Genomic DNA, 21,724 nt, shown 5'->3' on the forward strand with positions numbered 1-21,724 from the left:
GCAAATCGATTTTTGGGATCCGTCCAATAAATAAAATAAAAATAACAAAAATAAAAAATGAAATGTTTATTTTTAAAAAATAAAAATGAAAAATTGGAGATAACAAACAATGAAGAAGAAGAAGGAAAAGGACACCTGAAAGAATGGCTGAATTTGTGGTCTTCTTGGGATGTGGTTGTTACACTCTTTGAGATCTCAAAAAAAAAAATAATAATAAAAGGTATAATTATTTAATTAAAATTTACCTATTTTTAATTTTGACAATTTTATTTTTATTCAAAAAAATAATTTTGCATAGGGACTCGACATCGATTAAAAATATCGCCTCAATATTGGCCTAACAATAACGAGAAAGAAAAGGAAATTTTTTCTAATTGATGTAAAATTGTTAAAAAAAAAACCCCACATTTTTACAAGAATAATGACAATTATCTGTGTGCAAATAAAGTTTATTAAAATAAATATCATTTTCCAAACACAAGAATATTGTTAAATTAGTGAAACATTTGTCAATGTTGAATTGACAATCTTTTTATTAACTTTATAAGTAATGATTAAGACGGGTGCAATTGGCCGAACACGATACGTAGTAAATATTACAAAATTCTGGTAATAAATTACACATCTTTTATCATACATTAGTTTAAATTCCTCATTCCATGAAATATAAATTTTTAATATTATCTATTCGTTCATTTTCTGGATAACGGCGAGAAAGTTCAAAATGGGTCATTCAAAGATATTTTGAAATAATTATTCTGTATGAATTAAAAAAAAGGTGAAATTGAGAAAGAAAAAAAGAAGCTCGTTTAATGGAGTATTATTTTTGGAGAGAGGGTGTTGGATTAAATAAATAAAGCAAAACGAACTGAACAGAATTTAGAAAGAGGAGAGAAAAATAAAAATCGGGAAAAAAAAATGGAGAGGAGAATATAAATAAATCTGTGTCTCTCACTTTGTTACTGGCAAATAAACTGAGGTCGGCAAAAGGAAGAAGAGTTTTCAGGCGGGTGTGTTGTGACAAATATCTCTTACTTCTTCTTCTTTTTTTCTCTCTTTACTTTCATTTCACGTTTTTCGTCTCTGATTTTCTGGGAATTTTTCCATTTCTGCGTTGGTTGGGGAAGAAATTGGGACGAATTTTTGTTGTGTGATTGGGTTTTTGAGATTTGAAATTTGGGTTTCCGTCGGTTTTTGTAACGAAACCGTGAGAATTTGAGTTGGGTTTTCTATCCCCTTCTGGAGGGATTTGATAATTGTGGGGGAATCGGAGTGGGTTTTCTTTGGAATCTCAGTTCTCTGTGAATGGCGACGAATTCGCGTTTGGGAGTTCACTGAAGTTTAATTCTCTGCGATTCTCTTCTGGATGTCAATTTGGACGGTCAACTTTTGATTCAGGATAAAGGTAAAGGAAGGGAGATATATAGGGATATTTTATTGCCTGATTTTCCTATTTCTTGATCATGTGTTTTGCTCCTTGAAGAATCACGATAGATCAACTGATAGATATTTATGTCTTGTTTGACTCATTTGGATGAGAAAATGCCTCTGTTTACCTTTTGTGGTTGATTTTTCATATCTGGGTAGTATTCAGCTTTTGAGTGTTTCTTCTTCTTCTTCTTCCTTTTTTTTTTATAATTTTTTTTTCTGATTTTTCTTTTCTATTTTGTATTCTCCAGTTATCAGGCCAGGGCACAGGAGCTTTTTGTTCTTTCTCGATTTTCGGTTTTTTCTAATTTGTGTATCGTTTATTAGAGGGTGATTGATTACTGGTCATCTGGATTGTAAAATTCATTATCTGAGGATTTTTATTGACAGTCAATAAGCAAGGAGGACTTATTTTTGTGACTTGTGGAGGACTTTTTTGGTTTCATTATGAATAGAGGATTGGATTCGGTGATAGAATCAATGAGGAACCCTGAGAAGTGCTTAGATTCTCAGCTATGGCATGCCTGTGCTGGTGGGATGGTTCAATTGCCATCCATTAACTCAAAGGTAGTCTACTTCCCCCAGGGTCATGCCGAGCACGCCCAGGGGAATGTTGATTTTGGGAATTCTAGAATTCCTTCGATCATTCTTTGCAGAGTATCTGGCATAAGACATATGGCAGATCCCGAAACAGATGAGGTTTTTGCTAAGATAAGGTTGATTCCAGTGAGGAAAGACGAATTCGATGTGGAAGATAATGATGAACTTCTGGGGCACCGTGAGATTAGGAGCCAGGAGAAACCTGCCTCCTTTGCCAAGACACTGACACAATCTGATGCAAACAACGGCGGGGGATTCTCTGTGCCTCGCTATTGTGCCGAGACCATCTTTCCTCCTTTGGATTACTCGGCAGAGCCTCCTGTTCAGACCATTCTTGCCAAGGATGTTCATGGTGAGATTTGGAAGTTTAGGCATATATACAGGGGGACTCCACGGCGCCATCTTTTGACGACGGGGTGGAGTAACTTTGTGAATCAGAAGAAACTTGTTGCTGGTGACTCAATCGTTTTCCTGAGGGCTGAAACTGGTGATCTCTGTGTCGGAGTAAGGCGAGCCAAGAAGGGAATTGGTTGTGGAATCGATTACTCACCTGGGTGGAACCCAACAAATTCTGGCTCTCCACTTGTTGGGTATTCTGATTTTATGAGGGAGAATGAAGGTAGACTGGTAAGAAGAAATCCGAATGGGAACCTGAGCGGAAGAGTGAAAGTCGAATCTGTCATCCAAGCTGCAATGCTTGCTGCCAGCACAAAGCCGTTTGAGGTTGTGTACTACCCATGTGCTGGTACTCCAGAGTTTGTTGTTAAAGCCTCTACTGTGAAATCTGCTTTGGATCATCACTGGGGCTCTGGTATGAGATTCAAGATGCCTTTCGAAACCGAAGATTCATCTCGGATAAGCTGGTTTATGGGAACTATATCTTATGTCCAGGTAGCTGATCCTATTCGGTGGCCTAATTCTCCATGGCGATCTCTGCAGGTTTGTTTATGTCAATTTATATCTGTATTTATTCATATTCACACAGCCTATAAGCTTCAATTTAGTGTTCTGGGAGTATTTTGTATCTGTTAATTTGAAAAGGCATCAAAATTACTTCAGCTGCTGCATCTGTTGAGTGAGCTTCCTAAGACTTTGTGGAAATATGATCTTTGTATAAGACACCTTTCTGATCTACCAATTGGTCATTCTCTTTTGTTAATAAGCAATATAGTTAGTTTGATGTTCTTGCTTCTAATTTTTGCGATGTTTGATTGGATTGCAGGTGACATGGGACGAGCCAGATTTACTGCAAAATGTGAAGAGTGTTAACCCGTGGTCGGTTGAAGTGGTAGTAAATATGCCAGCTATCCATGTCTCCCCCTTCTCGCCACCAAGAAAGAAGCCGCGTTTTCCGCTTCCAGCAGACACTGCCGTATTTGGTCACCTTCCAATGCCATCATTTTCGACCAATTTCTTTGAATCAACCAACCCATTACTAGGTATTACCAATAACAATATTCCTGCAGGCATACAGGGAGCCAGGCATACTCAATTTGGACTCTCTTCATCCAACCTCCAAATCAGCAGACCGCAGTCGGGACAGTTTCCCATTGGTTTTAAGCACCTTGATGGTGCCACTCCTCTTCCTGGAATCCATGGCGAAGATATCTTTGGAGGCACGAAAAACCCCGATAACCTTTCTCACTGGCTAACAATGGGAAACCACATTCAAAGCCCAAAAGAGATCAAAGAAACAAAACCAGCTCACATCTTATTGTTTGGCCAACTCATTCTGCCTGATCAACAGATTTCTAAGAGCTGCTCTGGAGATACGACGAATGCATCAGATGCCAATCTAGAGAAAGCATCAAACCTTTCTGACGGTTCAGGTTCATCATCACAACAGAATGGTTCGCTGGAGAATTCGTCAGATGGAGGATCTACCTCGTACAACGGTCAGGAAAAAACTGGTCTTGGCTTGGACACTGGTCATTGCAAGGTTTTTATGGAGTTGGAGAACGTCGGTCGTACTCTCGACCTATCGGTCCTCGGATCGTACGAAGAATTGTATAGAAAGCTGGCCAATATGTTTGGTGTAGGAAGCTCAGAGATGCTGAGTTCTGTTCTTTATCAGGATGCACTTGGTGCGACAAGGCATGCTGGAGATGAGCCTTTCAGGTAATAATTCTTGAGCTGATCTTTAATCTGTTTCTTCATTGCCAATCTCATCATATGGTATAAAAGAAAGATATCGTTTAGATTCTGAATTCTTATGGCATGCCACTTTCTTTTGAGATTTTGCAGCGAGTTTCTGAAGACGGCAAGAAGGCTAACCGTACACGCAGATTCTCGAAGTAGCGACGACATCAGAATGTAGGGGGAAGGGAACCTTTTCTTTATTGTACAGTTGGAATATAAGTCGTCTGTTGTTTCTTTTTTGTTTTGGTTTTTGTTTTTGTTTTGTTTTTTTTTTTTTTTGGTTCTTCTCCTGCTATAGGGGATGCCCAAATTTTGACCAGTTGCAGCTTTGATTGATATGAAGCTCCTTTGTTTTCCCAGAAAAAAAAAAGAACTGGGCTTGTTTTTTGATTGTTGAAAACTCCATGTTCTCTAGTAATGATTCTCCTTTTTAGTTCCTCACATTTTGTTATTCAAAATGCTCAAAATTAGAATGTGCAAGTTCAAACTACAAATTTATTCTTCGTCTCTTACGGGTCATATTGCTTACGTGACATGCTAACTATCTATATTATTTAAGAATGTTGCGATCGAGCTCATTTTAGACAAGTTTAGAGGTGTAAAGATACAATGGCCAATTATATTTTTCTTGGGAACTTGGTAGAAATTTTTTAACCATGGTTAAGGAAGAAGGGATTTTGAGTGAAAAAAGTTGTGAAATGTGAAAGGGGTACAAAAGTAAAAGCCAGGGTGTAAAAGGTAATTGGATGAATCCCAGAGAAATAGGGTAGTAGAGTAGGCTTAGGCTTAGGCCCTTAGAGGGTGACGAAATGAGATGAGAAACAAACAACAGAAAGAAAGAAAGACAACACAAAACACAAACACAAACAGAGACATAGCAGAAGCCATGCTGTTGCTGTCTGTTGCCTAGAATCCATCACCACCAACCTTGTCCTTGTCGGTGCCCATCTTCACATCACCACCTTCCTCCAAAGTCAACTATCCATCTCACAGACCACGAGACAACAGAGAGACAAACTGGTGTCTTCCAACAAAGGCAAAGGTGTGGAAACCTTTCCCCGCTCTCCAATAATATGGATACTACTTTCATTCATTTCGAACTTAAATAAATATTCGAGTGGATACTAATTTTATTGACTCTCAAATCCTTTTAGTGAGATCAGTATCTGAGTCATCCAGAATCTCGGAGAGTGGAGGGTTGGAGGGCATTGGGTTTTTGAAAACAAGAGCAATAGTTTAAGAAAAGCGAGATCCAAGAATCCATGGTTTTGAAAGTCAACTTGTGAGATCAGCTTTGGTTTTTTGCCCACCTGGGAAGTTGAAAATCTTTTGCATTCTTTTTCTCTCTTTTTAATTTTGCTTGTTGTGAACAAACAAATGAAATGAGAGATATGAACATAGAATCGGACCTGTCTGGGATGGTGTTATTTTATATTTTAGCTACAAATTAAGTCAACACACAGACATTTATTACCTTCAAATTTGACGACTGCCAAACACAGCTCAATATCCTTAAACAATTTTTGCCCCTTCTGATCTGGAACCCTTCATTTTTCAAACCATGTGAGTGTGATGGGGAATTAATATAACATATTCGTGAACAACATGTAATATTGTTTAATAATCCCACAGGGATCCTATTATATATGTATATATATTTTATGTCAATTATGGCTAAAAGAATTAATGTATTAAAAAATAAACTTCGTTTTGAATCATAAATTGAACTTAAGAACTCTTCACTGAGGCGTGCTATTTTTCTTGAAGCGTCTAATTGTCATTTATTGACATTACTTTTATGATATACAATACATGACATTTTGTAAATTTTACTATAACTTAAAGAACTCTTAATTGAGGCTATAAGTATTTGACACCTAAGTTCTCTTTTTAAAAAGGTGTCGAACTTGTGATTCGAAGAAGAGATACCATTTTTCTATCCAATATTGTATATGTAATTCTTAAAATTATATTTATAAGACGATATTATTCAGGTATACTATTCGGCAATTCAATATTTCTTAAAAGTTCTTAATTGTTATTATCATTGCAGTTTATATCATTTATAAAGTGTCAATTATCATATTTTTTAAGTTCAAACTTGATTTTTTTTTTTTGTTGGTCATTAAAAAGGTGCTGTTAAATAATGACACGAAAAATTTCATACGATCAAATCTAAATAATTTTAAATTGAAGTTTGTTTGTGACTTTCTTCTCTCTCCCTCACTTCCTCTCCTCACCCATGGTTGTAATAGTAATGGTAATACCCCCTCTTCTCTCCTTCAGCAACCAAGTCCTCATTTCTTCTAAGGAAGAATCATGTGCCAAAGACACTTGAACAAATATGTATTCCCCCTTTGTAGGAGTCTTATAAGATCCATTTATGTGTAATCCTCAATTATGAATTGGACACTTTAACCATTTAGTCATGAATGCTTAGTGAGGATCTTCGACAATACTAAAATAACCAAATTCGAATTGAAATGCGATGACTCAATGAAAGGACCTGCATTCAAATGATTTTCAAATAGAGAGGGAGATCAATAATTCTCAATGTTAATGGTAGTTCACGTGACCTTTTGAGCTATTTTCCTAGGAAGTAGACGAATAAGATCACTGAACAAGAAACTGGCAAATTACATGCAAAATTGGGAGAGGAATGGACAACTCAAGACTCTACCAAATTTTATCTTCTTTCAACTACTAATTTCTAAGGTCGTTCAGCTGGAGAATGGAGAAAGAAGGGTGACTGTGATGGTGAAGAGAAGGTAGAGAGAGGAACAACAAATGAGAATTTTCAAGTAGGGATAGAAAAATGAAACAAATTATAGTACAAAATGACAAATATTAGATCCAATTATAGTAAAAAATGAACAAATCTTGTCCCATTGATCACATAAATCTTAGTTCATCCTCACTCAACAAGTCCAATGAACTCTCTAGTCACAACACCGTTCAGCTAGTTAAAGCTGAGTTCGAATCCTCATCCCCTCACAATGTTAAAGTACATATCCTCTCTAGTCACAATGAATCCAAATTGCACAAAATCAAGTCTAAATTTCACGAACCCAAGTTAACTTGCTCTTTCCAAATTATACTACCTTGCGCTTCCAGTACATTGAATTATTATTAAGGATGTCAAGCCTCAGCAGGATTTCGAGTTACTCAACTAAAATAGTATAGAGGCTGAGGAAAATTTTCTATTCGTTCTGTGAGGATGATAGGAGAATATATACCTTGCCCTACTCTGCCTCTATAATTTGTATAGTTTCAAAGATTCCATAACCTATTACCATTTACCCCTAATTCTCCAAATCAAACCTCTACCTAAATTGGCTATTTAAAAAAATCAAAATCAACGAAAACACAAATTAAACGAGGCCTCAAAGCATAGAGATAATCAGAGTTACCACATATCAATATTACCGAATAAGCCAGTTTGATTGTGTGTTACATGAAGTCCCAACTGCCGAATTTTATTCTGAAACAGTCATCAATATATGCTTCATATTTTACAAATTACATGGGCACACCACCATACGACAACATTGAGCTAACGAGAGAGTGATAGCAAAGGCCACCAAATGCCTTTCCATACATGCATTAACTGCACAAAAACAGACAAAATCAGCTCATTCCAATTCATGGACAATATGAAAACGGTCGTGTCTACCAAATGAAAAGCAAGCATGCGTGGTACTGAAAGCTAGCTATATACGACAGGATATCATTATAATGCCTATGTAATAAGTAATTCAATGCAACATTCCACTGCACCTCCCCGGTAAACTGGTGATTGATGAAAGTATAGCTTGTCTCGCCTTAACTACAAGAGAACAGATCCAGCTACTTGGAGTAAGGTTCAACTAAGAAGTCGAGGTTTAATCTTCTCATCTGTATTTAGGCCCCTAAATAAATAGTCTAAAAGAAAACTTTCACCTCTTCAAAGCACTTTTCTTCATAGGTAGGGTTGCAGAGGACCAGAGGTGTTGTCCCACTAGTTCAGGGTGTTTGGTTATTTTTGAAAGAGATTTAAGAATAAAAATTTTACGAGCATTCCTCTATTTGTGGCAATTCCAGTGGCCCACCATTTTGGCCATTTGAAAGGGTGAAGCTATCTGAAATCTAGAGAGTGAGAGCGTAACGATTAGCAAATTCTAATGGTGAACAAATGTTTGGGGCTTTTGGAAGATGATTCATTGATCATGGAGGTTGAATGCTAATATAGTAGATCCAACATGGCCATATGAGACTCAATAGTTAGTTCTTAACTTACGTTTCTAAAAGATTGTTAAGAAAAAACTAGTGGGAAAAGACCGGGATAAATTGCAACTTACATTCAGCGACAGCTTCCTAGGTGGATGACACCAATAAACAATTTTTCCAAAGTATTTTCTTTGCAAAGAGATAAGAGTTATGATAATTCCTCTGGCAGGAACAAGAACGTCAGCAAAGCTTGTCGTCTATCGACTTAGCCTTCTTGAATTTGGAAACCATTCAAAGGACTTGTATGCATGAAATACGTTACAAATACAGGCCTAATAGATACATAGATAAAGAAATTAGAGCACTACAAAAAAAAAAAAAACCTTATCTGACACTGTAGTTTCACCAATTTCTTTTACACCTAATTTGCAACAGCGAAAGCAATGTCTAATCAACTAAAAATTAATACTTCTCGAAAATGATTTCTCATTATATGTACTTTCACACTCAAAGTGATCACTCTCCATTACATTCTGTCATTAGCATTTAAGAGTCATCTACCACCTTAACATGAAATGCAAGTACGAGGAAAAAATTACAAGAGGGAAATAGTAAATCTCTAGCTTAAGCCACATATCAAAAGATTCAAAACAAAAACTGCCAAATGTTTTCTGTAATTCAGATATCATTATACATTAGAGTTAAATTACCGCAACAAACATCTCCCAAAAACCTAACAAACAAGATTATACACGATTGTCTGGTGAACAAAGACCCTTCGTTCTCTCTTTATCCAGTTCAAAACCCAAGGACCGAATTATGAATTTCATGACAAAACAAGACCCGTACATTAGAATCTAAAAAATCCTGATCATCTGCCACAAAGTTCAAGAAATAGGCCATATTTACAAAATTCTAAACACACGTAAACGACATGAAAAGCAGACTTCCGTGTGTATATGAATTCCATCATAAATCCAAGTAAATTAACCAGAGCCTCAAAAATTCATGGCAAAAGAAAAGAAAATACCGACGAGTGGTCAGAAAGTGACCTAATTGTAGTAGAGTTCGAGGCCCATGCCGTCGTGGATTTCGTAGTCCTTGAGAGTAATATGATCCTTGTAGATATTGTACCACTTCTGAATCCGAATCTTCTCGGCTCTAGTCCCAGTCTGGGCAGCCACGAGCTTCTTCAAGTCGCCGATGGTGTCGTCTTCGTTGCACTTCACTCTCACCTTCTTCCCCAGCCGATCGTTCAGCACCACCTCGATCATCTTGTTCCCCAAAAATGCAAAACCCTAGTCGTCTCAGAGTTCAACAAATCGAAATGCCAAAATCAAGATTCAAAGAATGCTTTTTTGCGCTCGCTGATGTTTTATAATATATTTTCCACCGCCTTAGTGGAAATTTGGGTCAATAGCGTTGACTGGGTCGTCGCATAATTGTATAATATTGGTACGATGTCGTATCAGACTCTCCTTCGTTAGTGGCATGTGAAATCTTCCAAATGCCCTTGATTGTTCGGTCGAATTTTCCTCTTTTTTATTATTTATGGTAAAAATACTATTTTGGTAGTTTCCTCTATTTTTTACTTCCATTTTTATATTTTCAAAACAACTATTTAGCTAATGTAACCTCGATTTCAACTCATAAATCATGAGTTTGGATTTGTACATCCATGTATTATACTAGAAAACAAAAGATCTATTTTAATTATTATACTTTTAAAAATTAATCAATTGGGTCTAAACTTTTTTTGATATAATCTTATGGTTATTTCAATAATTTTAGTGAGTAAAATATGGTATCCAAAAAATGATATAAATATAAAAATCAAAAATCAAAATTATCATTTTTAGAAGTATAAGATATCTGTGGATATTTAAAAATATAAGGTAAAAATATAGCAAGTGGTCAACTAAAATAGTAATTAAATATTTATTTCTTTATTGTTATATTTTATGGGGGTTGAGTCGAAATTCTTACCGATATAAATACAACTTTATTATAGATTTATAGAAAATTTGATGGCAAGATAACTTTTTCTCATGACTATCATCAGGAAAATTTAACTCCATAAATTTGATGTGTATTTTATTTATACTACTTTTCATTTATTTCAAAGTATAGCATAAAACAGAAAATTTTTGACGTATTTTCCACGAGAATTTTAAATTTTCTATTATACTTAAAAATTAATATTTATTTTATGTTATTTATGGAAATTTTTAAAAGAAAATTTGAGATTTGAGATATTTTTTAACTCCAATATTCTGAAAAAACAAAAATCAGGTAAATTTCTGCCTGAGTGCCAACCAAAACAATTTAACAACAAATATTTATTAATTTAACGCCACGCAAGAACAGAACAGCAGAAGAAAGGCGGAATCCTAGCAATCTCCGACTGCCGAGTAGCTCGTTTTCTCTCGCTCAATTTTCTTTCTTCGAGGATAATCAAGTCTCTGCTCTTTCAATGGCAGGTAGAATCCATTTCAATGCAATCCCTCTAATAGTTTAGTACACATTCGAAATTGAATTTCCTATTTTCACATTCTTCTTTTGTTGCTCAATCTGAAATTGGTATAATCGTCTCATTTCGTTATGTAGTGAAGTTTATTTCCGTCTGATGGGGTTCAGCTGGTATGCAATCGATGGTAATTGAATCAGCTAGATATTAGTTGTTCTGTAACGTTTTCGTTGAAACGCTGAAGCTTTTGAAATTTGGAAGGAGTATAGAATAGAAGTGAGCTTCAGGAAGAAGTGACTGAGCAGGGGCTTTATAGTTCAAATTGAATCTTCGGGATTTTTGGGTATATTAGCTTTCTTAACAATCATTCTTGGAGGGAGATGCTCTTAAATGTATTTATCAGGTTACAAGTGTCATGACCAATCAAGCTTCAGCCTATAGTTTTGCTCAAATAGCTGCTTTAGATTCTGCATCGCTCCATATTTCTTAAACCAGTTGATGTCGAGTTTCTTCCAAAACCAAATGAAGAATTTAATATAGAAAATGCTACCATAAATTCAGGAAAAGGACTCTCGGAGTTTCACTGCATTCCCAAATCATGTTTCAATAGTATTGGCTAGAAACTAGTTAATTTATATATAACCAGTTATTATAAAATTTTCAGTTGTTTCAGTAGCTGATTATTCACAATATACACCGTAGAGGTGCCAAACTAATTAAGATAAAGTTTCCTATGTGTTTGTTGCCTAAAATCATTGATAGCCCGAAGCTGACCCTTCGAGAATAACGTGACGTTAACATTATGGATTAATATTTTATGAATACTGAGTCTATAAATTCCAAATTTTTATGCAGCAATTTCAGGGAAGGTTTTCCAAAATAATAATGTATCTCAGTGCTACCACCAGTCTAGGCAGTTCAGCAACCAATACCGAAGGGACTGTTTTGCCCCTTTTAAATTGCTTCCCTTTGATGGAGGGAAGGTTGCATGGACTGGCATCTCATCCATGCAGTTGCGCACCTTTTCCACACACCAGATAAATTTTATTAATCGAGGACCTGTTCACTGCAATGGTCTGTTCTAGACTCTCACTATTCAGGTTGACATCAAGCGTAAAACCACCATGCTAGAAATCCTTTAGGATACATTTGTTTTTTCTTGATCCCTCTCATGCATCAAGTTTGCTTGTGTTTTCTGCTTGGTTGTTTATCATTCAATTAATATTTGTTTGACTTTGATTATGTATAATGCTACTTCATATCATTTTGTTTATTTTTTAAAATTATTATAGCATTGCCATCTGAACCATACTTGTTTTCATGATCTTGCTCCAGCCGCTCTATCTACAATCTCTTCTCTTGATAATGTTGATTTCCTGAAGCTTCAAAATGGAAGGTACATAAAAATTGCCTTCCTTCGCCCTTTCTGTTCTACCATCTACTTTCGTGGCTCTTCTTTTCTATCAACACCTGAGATATTATCTTGCCATTAAGTCAAATATGTGAAATTTTGGTGCATCATCGAATGTTAGGACTTGGGAGGACTTTTTAGCACTGAATATCCTACTATGTTCCATCGTATATGGAGAAATCATCTGATATAGTATCCTTCTTCCCAAGATTCTGTAGCTGGAGTCTATTGGCTACTAACTTACAGTGTGTTGCTTAACATGCAGTGATATTCGAGGTGTTGCTCTTCCTGGTGCTGAGGGGGAGCCTGTGAATCTTACTGAACAAGTTGCAGAAGCGATAGGAGCTGGCTTTGCTGCATGGTTATTAGAAAAGAAGAAAGCTGATGGTTCTCGACGTTTAAGAGTTTCTATTGGACATGATTCACGAATTTCAGCTAAAAAGTTACAGGTATTTCTCCTCCACTTGATGGTTGGATTTAATGATTATGTGTTGAAGTTATAATTCATTCAACTAACCTTTGGACATTCAAAAACTTCCCTGGTTCCAACTTACGAATACTTGATCTTGTTTTTCTGTAGGAAATCAGCTTGTTATTAATGTTCCATTTTTTATGATTATTGCTTAAATTTGTACAACCGTAGTTTGATGTTCAGATAGTGACAAACCCCATCGACTCTTTGTGGTTGTTTTTTTGATTTCTGACTTCCCAATCAACTCCCAGGATGCAATTTCTCAAGGTATAGCTGGTGCAGGCCTGAATGTTATTCAATACGGGTGGGTGGTATTCTCAAGATGATAATTCATATTATTGTTATTACTTGTTTGGATCATGTTTAGATTGTTGACTCTTAACTTTGGAGATATATTTTTGTTCCATTATATGTATATTTATATTTCTCTCTCTCTGATTGGAACCAAAGAACAAAAATCCACAAGGGCCAACAAGGGCCCAATCAACCCACCGGTGCTGAAGAACCAAAAAAAAAAAAAAAGGAGAGAGAGAGAAAAAAATTTAAAAGAGGGAAAAAATTAAATGGAACCATATATACACGCAAGCATTCCACGTGAATCTTATAAATTGTAATTATCATGCCTCTGCTATTTTGTATTATGGTAGCCAATGTCTTTATATTTTTTAGTCTAATGACATTATCTCTTGACTAGATGAGTACAAATACTAATACTTCTTCTCCTTGTAACTGTGACGTTGATGATCCTCTATGTGGGTGACTTATATTTGGTATTTTTCCTTATATTATAGATTAGCTTCTACACCAGCTATGTTTAACAGCACTCTTACTGAAGACGAAGCACTTTTTTGTCCTGCCGATGGATCCATTATGATAACAGGTAAACTACACATTCTCATTATGTCTTGAGATAAAACATCAAGCATTCAAAGTTGCATGTGATTGGAAGTTCCGACTCTTTATTACTCTACCTCTTTGCATTTTTGTAAATAATTTAACCGTGCAATTTTTGTTGTTGCATAAACTAAGTCTTGATCATGCTTGACATGCACCACTACAGAAGAATTGTATTGTTCATAATTATTCTACTATCATAATATTTTTTTAATTTTCTCTTACTAAGTTCTTTATATCCAAAAATTAAGTCTCTCCAAATAGACAGCTGGCATCCCAACATTTTATATATATGTATATGAATGACTTAACCAACCATGTCATCCTATGTTTCCCTCAGATTGTCAGAGGATAATTCCATCCTCTGAACAACTGAAGGAGGATACTAGGAAGTTAGAAAGGTGAAAAAGATTGAGATTGAGAAAGTAATATAGCAAGTTTTCAAGTTCTCAAAACTAAAGAAAATTGTGAGAAAATTTTCTCCTGTTTTTTCTCTCTTCGTCATCTTTTCTCCTCTTGTTTTCCTTCTCGATCTAAACTGCTTCTGATAACCATCTTTCTTTATATTTAAACCAATGTCTCTGATTTTTGGGTTTATTTTAGAATGAATTTCAAGGAAACTTATGGATGATAGATATCCAGACAGCTAGTGTTTTTAGACAGGTTTTGTGGCTTCGATTCATGCAGAACTGAACCTACCTAATCTTCTAATGGTCGCTCCAAATTTAGGCTTTTCTTTATCTTCAATCCAATCAAACTTCCGGGCTCTCCTTTTCCATCCTAATAAAATCTACCTCCATCTCAAAACTTATTTTGCGCTGATAGTGTGATGACCTATTTATTCTCAGACTCTTTTATTTTGAGGGTTTTGAGCAATTTGTCTTAACAACTTAACCCCATGTCAGATTCACCAGATCCATTTTTTGTTACAGGATAAATCCTATTCAGAATGCTAAAATAGTCATGTTTCATGATAAACCCCTCTGGCCTTTGAGTAGGATAGGGAATACAAATTGGCAGAAGCAGGAGAGAAAGGATGACTCTTGAATTTCTTCCCCAATTTTGCGACCCATATTACTGCCTAATGGTTATCTACCATTGAGTACTACTATAATCTCTGTCATATGTCCTCGAATATATTTTGGTGGGAAATCTTTTGACCTTTCATACTAATGAGTGGGACCAAACAAAATAATTGCAAAAAGAAGTCCATAGGTCAAAACTTTCATGCTGTTATTATTTTTTTAATCAATGTGATATGTGCTTACAGAATTCTCGAATACTGTTATTTTGTAGCAAGTCATTTGCCGTTCAATAGGAATGGGTTCAAATTTTTTACAAATGCTGGTGGGCTTGGCAAAGCTGACATTAAAGAAATTCTGGAGCGTGCTGCAGATTTCTATAGAAATCTGAATAGTACAGATGGAAATAAGGGAAGAGGTTCTGCAACCATAGAGCAGGTTGATTACATGAGTGTCTATGCATCTGATCTCGTGAAGGCAGTCCGTAAAGCTGCAGGGAATAAAGGTACAATCATCTAAACTTTTAATTGTTCTGAAATGGATACGACGATTAAAGTTTTGGTCGACTTGCTCATGTCTGTCAATTTCTTAATTCTCAGAAAAGCCCCTGGAAGGATTCCATATTGTTGTTGATGCTGGAAATGGAGCAGGAGGGTTCTTCGCAGTAAATACTCTCAACACACCCAACCCCCTGAAAAAAAAAAAAAGAAAAAAAAGAAGACACCATCTAATTTTTAATTAGTCATTTATTCCTGGCAGTAGTTTGAGACGACCTTCAAAAAAATTTATTCTTTCGTCTTTGAGCTTGTGGTAACATTTTCACAAACCTGGTTAATTTTAATTTTTAAGTCCATATAAGAATTGAATGTGTATAATAACAAATGTTCTTCTATATTTGTTAGTTGATTATAGTGAAAGGTTTTCTATGTTGCCTATAAAAAAAATGAAAAATCGTTGGTGAGTTTTCACATCGTATAGAAAATAAGAAAATTGATACTTTTAAACAATGTAGAACAAGCATGACAAATTATTGTTGTAATCATTGTTAAAGTTCTTACAACCATAGGGTAGTTGCTCTGGCCCAATGAATATGTGCAGATATATTGAACAGATGCTATATTAACGAGTTCTTTATTCAAATCTCTTATCAGGCAAAGGTGCTTGAACCACTTGGTGCAATTACGTCTGGTAGTCAGTTCTTGGAGCCAGATGGTAATATTTGGTTTGGCAAAGATTAGGTTCAGTTTTCAGAATAGTCTGGTAAAGTTAAAAAAGAAATCGTTTTTGTGCCAGGTTTATTTCCAAACCATATCCCAAATCCTGAGGACAAGACAGCAATGAAAGCTATAACTGAAGCTGTCCTTCGCAACAAAGCTGATTTAGGGATCATCTTTGATACGGATGTTGACAGGTAAAGATCAATGCTGTAGGGATTGTCTTTGATACTGATGCTTACAGGTAATGATTGAACTGTTTTATGACTATGCTTTATTGTTTTGATACATCCTTTTGATTCAGATCTGCTGCTGTGGATTCTACTGGTCGTGAGTTTAACCGGAATCGCCTAATTGCCTTAATGTCTGCTATTGTTCTTGAGGAGGTGTTGTATTAGTATTTGAGCTCTTGGGCTGCTGTCTTTAATTTGTAAAAAGTGTTCTCTATGGTTTTCCTTTAATTTCACTTAGTAATTTATTTATGGCCTGTTTTCTTCTCTCCAGCATCCTGGAACAACTATTGTTACAGATAGTGTGACTTCTGATGGGCTAACCTTGTTTATAGAGAAGAAACTTGGTATGAAGGATCCCAGAAATATTTGTATTTGTACTTGGTTATAGTCTTATAGATTTCTCTCTAACTTGACATCTCTTCAGGGGGAAAGCATCACAGGTTCAAAAGAGGCTACAAAAATGTCATTGATGAAGCTATCCGCTTGGTAAGATTTATTGTTCTACTGTATTCTAATACCATGGTTGTGAAATAAATGAGGTTCTCGAGGAAATAGCCAAGAAAGAATGAGTGCTTTAATCATAAAGAACCAAGTCAACTCAGGACTTATACCTTCTGATTTGTATAGTACTAGTAGGATTTCATCAATTGGTTTAGCTCGCTCAGTTAGCCGACCATTTGGCACAAGGAGCAAGGGAATTAAACCAAAGCATTGTCCCTCACGATCCCTGTCTTGCATGCTAAGAGTTGGTTTCTCTTTTCCAGAGATGCTAGTTTCTGTTCCATGTTGCACCTTTTTTGAATGCATATATATAAAAGAAGCAATGTACTCCCATAAAGTAACCTTTATAGTGAAATAATTAAATACTGATGTTGTAGAACTCTGTTGGCGAGGAGTCACATTTGGCTATTGAAACCAGTGGTCATGGAGCTCTCAAGGAGAACCATTGGCTTGATGATGGCGCATATCTCATGGTGGGTAATTGACATCGCATCCCACAAATTTTCTTCCTATATTTTTTTATATGTTACCAATCAATAATAATTGCCTTACATGTACTAATTTAATTTCTCTCTTTAGCTTCATTGTTTCCTTTAACCATATAAGAATAAATCTCAGGTAAAAATTTTGAACAAACTTGCATCAGCAAGAGCCTCAGGATTGGGTGGTGGAAGCCAAGTTTTGACTGATCTTGTGCAAGGTTTACAAGAGCCTGGTGTTGCTGTGGAATTGCGATTAAAAATAAATCAAAACCATCCAGACCTTCAAGGAGGGTATGCCTACATAATTTTGTTTTAGGAAACATTCTTTCTCTTGATGATGTCTTTGCACAAAATTACTAATAAACTAACACTTCCAGACCCTTCCGTGATTATGGAGAAGCAGTGCTGAAACACGTCGAGAATTCAGTTGGTTCTAATCCCAAGTTTTTGAAAGCTCCTGTTAACTATGAAGGGGTAAGTTTGGATTTGTTTGCTGGATGTCATCATTTTAAAATTTTCCATTGTTGATAACAATTCCACGGCTTCAGTCCTCAATTTTCCCTATAGTAAGTTGGTTTTGACATCAGGGGAGAGGATAGGTAAGGCAAAAAGTTTATACCTGTAGATGTAAATGGTTTGAGCAAGGTTCAATAAATCATCTTTGCCACTTGAAACAGATCCGAGTTTCTGGATTTGGCGGATGGTTTCTTTTGAGACTCTCACTGCATGATCCTGTACTTCCCCTTAACATCGAGGTAAACTTTCCATGTCGAGAATGTTGTTACCATTCTGGTATTATGTCTTTGCAGCTAACAAATTATGAATGTTGCACGTGTTCTAGGCGCCAAGCAATGACGATGCCATAAAACTCGGCCTTGCAGTCCTAGCTGCTGCTAAGAAATTTCCTGCTTTGGACACATCTGCACTGGACAAATTCGTTCAAGTTTGAATAAGTTCCCAAGCAATACAAGCCCCGTATTTTCAAATTAGACGTCAACCTTCATGAAAATTGCTTCTGCTTCTCGGTACACATCATCTATAATTCAAGTTCAGGTTCTTAAGAGCTCTTGAAAGTTTGGCCTTGTTAACATGATTTGCATCAGAATATAGGTTCCACAAAACTTTTGAGTTTCCCTTTCCCCTCATGAACCACAGATATTTCTGACTTTATGAATTGATATACCTGTTGGTGAGAACCATTCTTCCATTTTCCTGCCATTCCATTGTCATATTCTCAGTTTGTCTGTGTGCTACAATATAAGTAAGCCTTTTTTAGATTTTAATCTGTTTCTTCTACCTATATTTTAGTTCTTTCATTTAAATTATACATGAATTTTCTAAATTTATGAACTTATCAAAAGATCGTAGAATAATTCCACATGATGGTATTAATCATACAAACAAACTTTCTTCAACATGTTTACAAAGGGAACAATGAGCACCATGATACAATACAATACAATACAAGAAGCTAACCCAATTCTGTTTTCCTTCTACTCATCTATACAAGCTGTTCTAAAATCTCCTACCTTTTCTGCTTTGTTCAGAAATGATAGTTTCTTTTGCTCCCTCCATCATTTTCATCTTTAAATAATGGTTGAAATGTCGTCTGAAGTTCTAAATTGGGGCAGGATGGTTCTTCAGAAGCTTCATCATGAAGCTGTAGTTGATGTCTGGAGAGGTCTTTGGCTGAGGCCAGTTTGCTCCTTCTGGTACTTTGATGCATTTGTAACCCTGACCTCTGTACAGCTTTGTAGCCCCTGGGTTATTTGTATCACAATGCAATGCGATCGCCCGGCACCCCCAGTTCCTGGCTTCAGTCTCTGCCTTAACTATTAGCTTTTTGGCTATTCCCTTGCGTCGGAACCGCTCACGAACTGCTACATTTGATACGTATGCAATCCCCGTCCTGCCACAAAAGACGCAACAAGCAACTGCTTGTTACATTTCAATTAATGGACAAAACCAAAGAAATATCGGAAACTCTTAACTAGATTGGTCATGTCAAATGCCAGTGATCGGAGTTGAAAACTAAGCACGAAGCTTCATTTTTTCAACGAAATAACTTGAGCTATATCATTGAGTTACTAAGGCTAGATAAGACTACTGCACATTGTTCTCCTAGTCCAACGAAAAGTGCTTTTTCAGTAAAATTATCTAATCAAATGCCATGGAGATAGTAGATACAAGTATATCATCAGAAAGGGAAAACCACATACTTTTTCATAGAGCAGAAGAAGAGCAGAAGAAAGTTTATAAAAAGTGTAGATGTACTACTAAGTACTACCCACCTCCGTTGCCGCAACGGTCCTTTTCTCGGTAGGAAATCGGCGACGGTATCGACGGTCAAGATTCCAGCAACATAGCCCTTGTTGAGACTAACCTTGCCATCAAATCCCCCAATCTTAAAATCTTCAGGTCCAATAAGGAATTCATCATTCACTGAGCCACCAATCACAGCAACCAAACAAATCCTCCTGCAACCATTTGGAACAGACAATCCAGATAACATTGCTACAAGCCTATCAACCCTCAGCACAAAATCCAAAGGGAAGGAGTATCCCGGGAAGAAGGAGCTGCAATGAGTCTCTGCAACTTCCCAACAGTCCTCTATTCTTGCCTCTCGAACCGTTACCTCAGGAGATACAGTTGGAAATAAGTCAAAAACTTGACTAGCTTTACAAACTCCAGCACCTGAAAAAAAGAAAGGACAGAAGAATCGAACCCAAATCCAATAGCCTAACCAAATGACCAATTCATTGTACAATGAAGTTCTACATTATCCCCTAACTTTTCCCGACCAACCATAAGTAGAAGCAAATACATCGTGGAGCTTGAGTAGACACATTCTATGAATGAAAGCGATGTTCTCTTATTCCATTTTCTGCAGGGCAGATCGAAGAAAGAAAAGGGGGCAATTACCTGCTTCTTAGTTCATCTTAGATTAGAAAACCGACAATAAAACAGCATTAACACCTACCAAAAAGGAAAATACAGCCAAAATAATCGAAACCCAACATCATAAAACTCCCAATCGCAGCAGCCAAATTCGAAATGGGATCAATCATTGTAAGAATCTAAGAAATAACACAAGTAAATGGGATGTTTAAGCAGAAACAAGACACCCACCTGAGTCCAATTTGGGGAGAGGAAGTAAAGAGACGCCATGAGCAAAGCAAGATCTGTTGTGAGTGAAGTTTCTGGAAGAAGATGGCGTGAGGGAAGCGGTGGAGTGAGAAGAAGAAGTCGATGAGACTGAGAGCGCCAAGGAAATGGCCCGCATTTCGTCGAGCTCTTCTGTGTTCCTCAGGAATTGGAGATTCTTTTGGGTGTGTGGACTGAAGAATTAGCATCGGAGGGAGCCGCCACAAGTGAAATCAACGTCTGAAGAGACAGTGGTGGTCGCCATCGTCTTCGGCTTGACATCGTGTTCGTTGGTCGCGATGTGATCTAATCCGACGAGAGGCCCTCTCAGAGGCACGTCTGACGGTCCGAAGCTCAACTAACAGGTGCCTTGCCTAAGCTTGGATTGGCTACAAAAATCAGAATTGCTTAATTAGATACTCCTCATAAATATCAATTTTCCAATATTGCATTTTAAATTATCATAAATTATTAATTAACTCATATATGTCGATTACCACTAAACTATATTCGTTTTAACTTTTCATAAAATTTTAATATATTTACAATATACATTTTCAAAATATATTTTGAACAAATATCCGTTAATATTTTGAATGGAAGGTTGACGTGATAGAATTGAAAGGACGTTAGTCGAAGGGGAGAAGAGCTTTGGTTAGAATCAGGAACGATTAGGATTTGAGCTTCTACGATTAATTTTTTAAAATAAAATTGATGAGAATAAAAGAGAAAACAAGATAGTTGTAGCAGATGAAGTATGTGGCTAAGATTGGGAAGCAGGAATCTGAGAGAGAGAGATGGAAATGACTACCACGAGCCTTACTTAGTTTCTGTATTATCGGTCCGACTCGATTTTTAGACTTGACGCAACTTATTTAGAAATTAAAAATATTACATAGACTCTTACTCATTTTAGAAAAAATACTACATCATCAAGCTGTTATTCTATTAATGGTAGATTAAAAACATGTAATAAAATGAATAATTTTTAAAAATACAATGACCAAAATAAATATTTTTAAAATACAGAGATTAAAATGAATTAAGTTAAAAGTACGGAGACCAAATGAGCATTTTAACCTTCAAATTTTTATTTAGAGAAGTTTATGGTATAAATTTAATATATATTTTAAAAGTATTATCACTTTTTTTTCTTGTATGTATAAATTTATGTTTTTCTAAATTGCATTTTATTACTATATTTGAATTTAGATTTAATTTGAATTGTACTATATTTTAAATATCGAACTTTCTATTATATTTGAAAAGACATTTATCTCATGCAATTTGTGTAAACGAAAATTTTAAACATCCATTTGATAAGCACCATCTGGCGTTACATTATTTTATAGACTGAAATTTCATTCTAGTTCCAACATTTTTTTTTTGTCACGGTACGTTTTAAACGTTTATATTAGTCTCTAAATTTTCTTATAAAGTTGTTTCGATCTCTAATCATTGAGAATAATAAATTGATGATGCACATTGTGTTTGACATGAGTTTGCATCAT

At 35.9% G+C, this 21,724-nt stretch overlaps 4 protein-coding genes across 8 annotated transcripts; 2 read left to right on the forward strand and 2 right to left on the reverse strand.

Moving 5' to 3' along the window:
- Positions 1 to 865: 865 nt before the first annotated feature.
- Positions 866 to 4,608, forward strand: LOC111006394 (auxin response factor 18). 3 transcript variants are annotated; one of them, XM_088123059.1, is made up of 4 exons: positions 866 to 1,010; positions 1,680 to 2,967; positions 3,251 to 4,146; positions 4,273 to 4,608. In XM_088123059.1, the coding sequence occupies exons 2-4, from the start codon at positions 1,876 to 1,878 to the stop codon at positions 4,343 to 4,345; spliced, it is 2,061 nt and encodes a 686-aa protein (XP_087979185.1). In that variant the 5' UTR covers positions 866 to 1,010; positions 1,680 to 1,875; the 3' UTR covers positions 4,346 to 4,608. The 3 variants fall into 3 exon arrangements, with proteins under 3 accessions (XP_087979185.1, XP_087979186.1, XP_022134017.1); XM_088123060.1 differs by having other exon boundaries at positions 870 to 1,405; positions 1,819 to 2,967; XM_022278325.2 differs by having other exon boundaries at positions 871 to 1,405.
- Positions 4,609 to 7,558: 2,950 nt separating this feature from the next.
- Positions 7,559 to 9,728, reverse strand: LOC111006674 (ubiquitin-like protein 5). Of its 2 annotated transcripts, none has more exons than XM_022278730.2 (2): positions 9,404 to 9,728; positions 7,559 to 7,774 (listed from the first exon to the last, which is right to left on the reverse strand). In XM_022278730.2, exon 1 carries the CDS (start codon positions 9,645 to 9,647, stop codon positions 9,426 to 9,428), a length of 222 nt encoding a protein of 73 aa, XP_022134422.1. In that variant the 5' UTR covers positions 9,648 to 9,728; the 3' UTR covers positions 7,559 to 7,774; positions 9,404 to 9,425. The 2 variants fall into 2 exon arrangements, with proteins under 2 accessions (XP_022134422.1, XP_022134421.1); XM_022278729.2 differs by having other exon boundaries at positions 9,426 to 9,727.
- A 973-nt stretch (positions 9,729 to 10,701) lies between these two features.
- LOC111006254 (phosphoglucosamine mutase family protein) lies at positions 10,702 to 18,352 on the forward strand. Of its 2 annotated transcripts, XM_022278061.2 has the most exons (18): positions 10,702 to 10,853; positions 11,696 to 11,914; positions 12,176 to 12,236; positions 12,517 to 12,700; positions 12,975 to 13,027; positions 13,515 to 13,603; positions 14,914 to 15,144; positions 15,239 to 15,303; positions 15,791 to 15,851; positions 15,933 to 16,050; positions 16,158 to 16,239; positions 16,358 to 16,430; positions 16,511 to 16,572; positions 16,965 to 17,060; positions 17,206 to 17,360; positions 17,447 to 17,543; positions 17,747 to 17,824; positions 17,911 to 18,352. In XM_022278061.2, exons 1-18 carry the CDS (start codon positions 10,847 to 10,849, stop codon positions 18,016 to 18,018), a joined length of 1,839 nt encoding a protein of 612 aa, XP_022133753.1. In that variant the 5' UTR covers positions 10,702 to 10,846; the 3' UTR covers positions 18,019 to 18,352. The 2 variants fall into 2 exon arrangements, with proteins under 2 accessions (XP_022133753.1, XP_022133754.1); XM_022278062.2 differs by lacking the exon at positions 11,696 to 11,914.
- An 82-nt stretch (positions 18,353 to 18,434) lies between these two features.
- On the reverse strand, positions 18,435 to 20,605 carry LOC111006255 (Acyl-CoA N-acyltransferases (NAT) superfamily protein). The gene is made up of 3 exons (XM_022278063.2): positions 20,199 to 20,605; positions 19,361 to 19,763; positions 18,435 to 18,978 (listed from the first exon to the last, which is right to left on the reverse strand). The coding sequence occupies exons 1-3, from the start codon at positions 20,350 to 20,352 to the stop codon at positions 18,687 to 18,689; spliced, it is 849 nt and encodes a 282-aa protein (XP_022133755.1). The 5' UTR covers positions 20,353 to 20,605; the 3' UTR covers positions 18,435 to 18,686.
- Positions 20,606 to 21,724: the final 1,119 nt, after the last annotated feature.

The sequence above is a fragment of the Momordica charantia genome (genome assembly GCF_013281855.1).
Source record: "Momordica charantia cultivar OHB3-1 chromosome 4 unlocalized genomic scaffold, Mcharantia_2.0 BLBB01000004.1, whole genome shotgun sequence".
Lineage (NCBI taxonomy): Eukaryota > Viridiplantae > Streptophyta > Magnoliopsida > Cucurbitales > Cucurbitaceae > Momordica > Momordica charantia.